The following is a 7284-nucleotide window of genomic DNA, read 5'->3' on the forward strand; positions in this document are numbered from 1 at the left end:
TGCTTCCAAGAAATGTGGACCCTGCCTTTGAGCAACAAGGGGGTTGCCAAATAGAGATTGGGACCATGGTCTTGGCAACTGGCTGACCACAACTTGCTGGAAGTTGCAGTGTGTGTAGGGGTGGGGGCACAAGAATGCCACTTGAGGAAGAACATATTGAAATATCTTGAGCAAGGGACTGACAGAACAATTTCTTATTAGGGATGTAATTTGGCAAGAGAGCGAGTTTTCACATCCAGTGGAGGAAGCAAGGAGGGCTATAAGAGAAGCGACCATCCTAAGGATCTTCATCACATCGTCACCTATTCTTGCTCTTCTGTTCATTGCTTGTTGACTGAGGTGAGTAAATTTAAACAAACCTGGTTGAATCTTCTTATACTGGGATTAGGATAGACCATGATTATCAACCGTTATCAGTTTCTTTTTGCATTACTCGGGAATGTCTGTGTGTCACTTCCAACAGACATAGAGCACAGAGGCAAAAATTCTCATTAGAGACAGAGAGACGGGTATGGAACAGATGAAAACAAATGGTAACTGCCAACAGTGTACAAGGAGCCCCCTCAGGTTGCTGATCATCCTGCCAAGTAGTGAGAGAACATTTAGCACTCACATCCACCCAATACAAGGAAATGGCAATAATTCCTCCACTGTTAGGTCAAGTCAGTGTGAACAAACAGAAAAGCCTGTTTTGAAAAACTCCAGGAGTTAAATGGAATTCTGCAACCCATCTGGCTCAAATCACAAGTCTGGGGTACTTGGGGGTGAGTGGTATATTTCTCCTCATAATGACAGTGCAGAGAACTAGTTTTTAGGTGCACTGTTCATGTTAAGGGACTATTTGTGAAATGATTACATTCAGATGGGGAGAGACAACAATTACCTCAGGGAACTGAAGGTGAGATGAGCAGCTTTTGCTAACCGTTCCCTCGTCCCACTGTCATGCCTGGTACTTAGTTTGGGCAGTTTCTGAACTGTTTCAAGTATATCCCTGTGTAAATAGTGGGAAACGACTTTTGACTAACAAATGTTGCTAGTCTTGTGTATATTTTCAGTGGAGAGAGAAGAAAATGAGCTTCGTGGACTTGGGTTGGGTGTTCCCTTCTCCTTCCTCAACAAAACATTGTCTTCATAGGTGAGCCACTGATTCAAGATGTCTGAGACTCAACTGGAAAAATGCTGTGAATGCGTCATCAACGTTTTCCACCAATACTCGATTCGAGTGGATCATTTTGATATGCTCAGCAAGGGAGAGCTGAAGAAGTTGATTGAGCAGCAGATGCCCAACTTCCTGAAGGTGAGGTGCTCATTTTCTTCTTAGAAGTGGGCCTCCTTCTTGAGATTGCTTGAGATAGTGGTGAAATGGGCAGATGGGGCAAAGAGGGTGACAAAAATAGATTCCCTTCACCACTTCTGATCATGGCCGGGTGAAGGGGTAGGCATTGCTGCCTGCTCTATGCCTGATACTGGTTGTGTGAGCAGAGTTGGGCATTGCCACCTGCTCCACTCTGATCCCAGCTGGGTAAAGTTTTGGTGGGCATTGCCACCACATTCCAGATCTCAGCTGGGTGAAGTGGGGCTGGACATTGCCATTTCCTCCACTCTTGATCCCAGCTGTGTGTCAGTGTGGGTTGGGCATTGCCGCCTGCTTTGCTCCTGATCCCAGCTGAGTGAAAATGGAGGGTGGGCATTGCCACCTACTTTGCTTCTTATCCTAGCTGGCTTGGGAGTGGACAGTGCCACCTGCTTTGCTCCTGATCCCAGCTGGGTGAAAATGTGTGTGGGCATTGACTCCTCTCTGCTTCTGATCCCTCCTGGGTAGATGTGGGGGGGGGCAGGTATTGCCACCTGGTCCGTGCCTGATCCTAGCTGGGTGAATGTGGGGGGAGAGCACTGCCCCCTCTCTGCTCCTGGTCCCAGCTGGATGAAGGCGGGGGTGGACATTTCCCCTTCTCTGCCCCTGATTCCAGCTGGGTGAAGATGGGGGGGGGGGGGGCAGGCATTGTCCTGGCCTAGGCTTTCCACAATGGCATGCTATCTGGAGGTCTGGCTGCCTCATCTGGGCTGCCCTCCACAGCAGCACCCTTTGGGGGCGCACCAGGGTAGAAAATGAGTTGTCTTGAATATGCTTAGCTTTTTATATAATAGGATAGGATAGGATTTTTAGTATAGTCATATATTCATGTTGGAGGAGAAGGAGGGGGAATGAGTGGCAGATTTATTAATCTCATTGGATTTACATTGGCTTTTCTGAGCCACCTAAAACCAAAAAAGGAGAAGTGGGGTATAAAAATGTAAATAAATAAATTTACATGTTCACACAAACATGCCACCAAGTAAACGCCAAAGCCAGGCTTTGTTGAGAGGAAAGGAGGGCTATGCCACCTTCCAAATCAGAGATGGTGAAGTTCAGAATACCAGTTCTGGGAAGCACAATGGGGGTGGACAAGTAGTCTGATCACATACACCTCTTTTTATGTTCTTATGAATGTAAATATATACAGTAGAGAGATCTTACGGTATTCCTAAAATTCTAGGGTTTTGCCTGTTTCTTCAAGGACTTGTGAGGAAGGAGGTAAATCTCAGGATGACGGTTCAGAGGGAAATAGGGAATCTATTTTCCAAATGGACCCATCCTTATCCTTTCTCCTATATGTGTCATCAAGTTGCAATTGACTTATGTAACCTCAGCAAGTGGCTTTCAAGGCAAGGGAGAAGAAGAGGCAGTTTGACATTGCCTTACCTCTGCAGTGTCTGTCTTGGTGGTCGCCCATCCAAATATTGACCCTGCTTAGCTTCTGAGGTCTGACAAGATCAAGCTATACGAATGCCACCTTCCTTCCCTTTTTCTCCATTAAAAAACTTGTAAAATTAGCTTCATTACCCAGTCTGTTCTACTCATCTGAGAATTTCTCCCTCTCTTTTAATACAAGATTGTGAATTAAATGAAAATGACAATAGAGTTAGGGAGGTGTGATGACACACAAAGGCAGAACATGGAATACAGAAGGTCCCAAGTTCACTTCTGGGCATCTCCAGTTAAAAGGATCAGTAGTCGGTAACATGAAAAACCTCTAACTGAGACCATGATAGCCGCTGCCAATCTGAGCAGACAATATTGGCCTTCCTTGATGGATCCATAGTCCAGCAGCTTCATGTGTGCTGCTTTGCGTAATCATACATCAGTTCTGAAAGCACACAGGGAAGGGGTTGATAAACCTGCACAGGGGGCATCAAGTGGACCACGTTCCTGGAGATCTCTTTAGAAATCACTAGCTGTGCTGCTGCTTCAAAAGGCACCACCTTTAAAGTATCAGGATCTCCATCAGGCATTCCTGCCAATGTAAAGCCAGCAAAGTAAAGCCTTCAGCCAAATCCTAATCATACTGCACGCCTACTAACAGAGGTGGTTTGCCATTGCCTGCCTCTGCAACTTTGATCTTTGTTGGAGGTCTCCCATCCAATTGCTAACCAAGGCCAACCCTGCTTAGCTTCTGAGATCTAACGGGATCAGGCTCACCTGGGCTATCCAGGTCAGGGTATACGTCCCTATTAAGTATGCTAATTCCATTCTTTTTGGTATTTCTTTCATACTTTTGCTACGTCAAGTATCATCTGTTTAAGTATTCACAAATGCACACACAAATGGCATTGATTTACTCTAGCGTGGTTGTACAAACAGTGTGCCTTTTTGAATGCATATGTTATGAGGTCTTTTTACATCTTTAAAAAAAAAACATTTTGTTTAACAATAATATTTGAACATATTGGACATCGTCCATCCACAGTATTACCTAGACACATTAGGGAAAAAAACTGTATTTATACCCTGCCTGTCTTACAAATATTGACCCAAATCTACCCTGCGAGGTAGACTACACTGATACGATGTGACCAGCACAAGGTAATCTAGAAAGCTTCTGTAGCAGAACGGGAATTTGAACCTGGATCTCTCAGATAGTGCACTTTGACAGTCACTCTACATGTTACAAGTTCTGCATGGAGACAACCTGTGCTCTGTGCCGACACACATTACCTCTGCGATTGGCTTTTATTAGGTTGTGACTCAGAAATCAGCCATCAGGGGTGGGGAAACTCCTGCGTTTCTCTCATGCGTGTTTCCTTGTGCAAGAACGTGCAGAGGAGAGACTTTTCCCCATTTCTGCTGCTCCGCATGGAGGTATTGTGTGCAGATGTGGCAGCTGAAAAGGGGGAAACTTTCCTTCCCTGCACCATTTTTGTGTGGGGGAAAAAAGCTTCAGATAAAGGTAGGAGCTTTTCTTCCTGCACTGGCAGCTTTCTCAGTCCATTTGTATGATTTTTTTAAAACAGAAGCCCAAGGTGATGTGTATCTGTGCAGAGCACAGGCTGTCTCTCAGAGGAACTGAAGTCACATGTAGAATGACTGAGAGTCAGCCATCAAACAGTATCATGGCAAGCATCTCAAGGGAATTGGATATCTTAACCATCTTCATAACCATCCTTTATTTTCACAGAAAAAGAAGGACCCAAAGTCTATCGATCGCATATTTGAAGAGCTTGACAAGGACAAGAGCGGGCAGATCACTTTTGAAGAATTCATGGTTTTCATGACCAGATTGTTGATTGCCTGTCATGACCACATCCACCAGAAAGAGGGTCAGGGTCAGGGTCAGCATGGCCACGGTCACAGCCACTAAACACCACTTGTGAGGTCAACGTTTCAGGACCCTGGTTGCTGTTGCCACTGGGAGACAATAAAGATTGATCTGGTGTTCCTGAGATGGTTGTCCTGTGCTTTTATGTGAATGTATGGTTGTAAGATATGGCGTCGTTTTGAACTGATGTGAAATGAGAAGTTTATCCTCTTAAACCATAGTCCTGTAGTTCCCCCAAAGGAAAAAATACTTTATTAAGAAAATCTATCTATCTATCTATCTATCTATCTATCTATCTATCTATCTATCTATCTATCTATCTATCTATCTATCTATCTATCTATCTATCTATCTATCTATCTATCTATCTATCTATCTATCTATCTATCTATCTATCTATCTATCTATCTATCTATCTATCTATCTTACCTATGCCCTTGAATATTGCCAACTTTTGGATCACAATATTCTGGAATTAGTAGGAATATCTGTCTGTCTATCTATCTTGAGGCTAAACATACACAGAGATCATAATCCAGATGTAGAATCCATTTCTTATATTCCCTTGAATGCTGGCAACATCTGGGTCTGAACATTCTAGAATTAGGGGACATTTTAGAATGACAATACTAGCTGCATATCTGGATTCCCCCGCTCCACACACACACACAAATGGTAATCTAATCAGTGTTCAAAAACTTAGCTAAATAGTAGAGTCCAGTAGTATCTTTAAGACTAACCAATATATCCTCTATGCATCTGACAAAGAGAGCTGTGGCTCTCGAAAGCCTATGAGACAATAAAGTTTTAAAGGTGCTACTGGATTCTCTGCTATTTTGCTACTGCAGACTAACGTGGCTAATTCCCCTGGATCTACTACAACAACTTAGCTGCTGACCATCCCTGGATTTCATGATTTTTCACCCATCAGAAATTCACAAATAATACATTAAAAATAATCCTAGTTTTCATTCAAAGACTTTAGACTGATAGGCTGATGCATGGGGTTCTTCCCCTTCTCATTTTATTGTTATCAGAACCCTGTGAGATGAGGCTTTGCTGGCTGCCTAAAGGTTATCTGTGCAGCTTCGTGAGTTGTGACTGAATGTGGATTTGAACCTGGGTATTTCCAAGCTTCTACTGTGACATTCTGACCACCAGACCACATTAGTATCAAGATCCAGCTCTTCAAATGTCTCAGGGCTGGGTGGATCTCTAATAGAGAACACTGCTGTAGTATAGTGGTCAAATGTTTGGGCTGTGAATGAGCACTTTGCCGGTTCAACTCCCACAACTGCCATGAGCTCAGCAGGCCACCTTGGGTAAGCCACACCTCTCAGCCCCAGCTCCCCAGTTGTATCGTGGGGATAACATTCACTGCACTGAGAGGGCACACATTTGTCCAGCAGGGCTGTATATAAGCACACTTGTTGTTGTTATTATTATTATAAACAGAATATGAAGGAATACTAAGTCAAAGTGTCTCTGGGTATGTAAGGAGTGGTGACAATCCCATCCCACAACAACCCTGTCAGAAAAAAAAGGGAGAGCTGCAGTTCTAGAACCCCAGAACATCTTTTATCAGAGATGAAATATCACCTCTTGGACAGTTCAATTACTTTGCAAGGCATAGAAGAAAGTTTCTCTGCATTGAGACTTGTTAATCTCTGATGGGCAGACTACCAAGTGCTTAATATTTTATGGCCCTAAACTTAACCCTAACCCTAACCCTAACCCTAAACCCAAACCTGAAGAGAGCTGTGTTTGAACGGCAAGGTCCTGACTTACTGGTACTGTCCCTGAAGATTCTCTCTTAAGTCTAAATATATGGGATAAGCGCCAAGGGCACTTACCTTTCAGCTCAGGGAGGGGCCATGGCTCAGTGGAAGAGCATCTGGAAGAGCATCGTGGAAGGTCCCAGGTGCAATCCCTAGTGGCATCTCCGTTTGGAAGGATCAAGTAGCTGAAGACATGAAAAACCTCTCCCTGAGACCCGGGAAAGCCACTGCCAGTCTGAGCAGACAATACTGATCTTGAAGGACCCAGAATACCTGAAAGAGGAAGGGAAAGTCAGGTTGCACTTGATCTCCTGCAGCTGGTAGAAACCTTCCTCAAGATTCTTTTATCCACTCCCTGATATGAGAGAGATTTCTCTAGTCAAACATATCAGTGATTTTGGTGAGGATGTTGTATCCTCACCACAACTGGATTCCTCGAGAGGAACAAGAAATACGAAATCTGATCCTTATTTCCTGAAGGAAGTGATCTTAGAAAATAGCGTCTCATTTGTCAAGTGTGGATGGCTGGTTCTGGGGAGTTACAAAGGCCAGAGAATTAGAAAACCATGAATAAGGATGAGCTTGGTGTTGTTTACAGAGATCTGTTACTTTCAAAGGACAGTCATACACCTAAGCCTGATATACTGTTTTATTTATTTTTATTTTATTACATTTATAACCCGCTTTCCCAACAAGAATGCATTAACTGAAACATTCCAGTTATCTGGACCTATCCCTACGAAGTCCAGGTTTTACTTCTTGGACATTAAAAAAAAAATCATTGCTAATCTTTAACAGTGAAATCCTAAACGGAGATATTCCAGTAGCTCTGGGCTTAGACTGGTGTAACTCTGTTTAGGATTTCACTG

General features: G+C 43.6%; 1 protein-coding gene across 1 annotated transcript; it reads left to right on the plus strand.

Annotated features, from left to right (window-relative positions):
- The first annotated feature begins 225 nt into the window (after positions 1–225).
- Positions 226–4754, plus strand: LOC129339252 (protein S100-A12-like). Its single transcript, XM_054993847.1, has 3 exons — positions 226–339; positions 1136–1297; positions 4497–4754. Exons 2-3 carry the CDS (start codon positions 1154–1156, stop codon positions 4677–4679), a joined length of 327 nt encoding a protein of 108 aa, XP_054849822.1. The 5' UTR covers positions 226–339; positions 1136–1153; the 3' UTR covers positions 4680–4754.
- The last annotated feature ends 2530 nt before the right edge of the window (positions 4755–7284 follow it).

This window comes from Eublepharis macularius, chromosome 1 (assembly GCF_028583425.1).
Source record: "Eublepharis macularius isolate TG4126 chromosome 1, MPM_Emac_v1.0, whole genome shotgun sequence".
Lineage (NCBI taxonomy): Eukaryota > Metazoa > Chordata > Lepidosauria > Squamata > Eublepharidae > Eublepharis > Eublepharis macularius.

Excerpts from the sequence above, each read along its gene's own strand:
- LOC129339252 (XM_054993847.1), top strand. The coding sequence starts at position 1,154 with ATGTCTGAGACTCAACTGGAAAAATGCTGTGAATGCGTCATCAACGTT. Across the intron at positions 1,298-4,496 it reads AGATGCCCAACTTCCTGAAG|AAAAAGAAGGACCCAAAGTC; the intron begins GTGAGGTGCTCA and ends TTATTTTCACAG.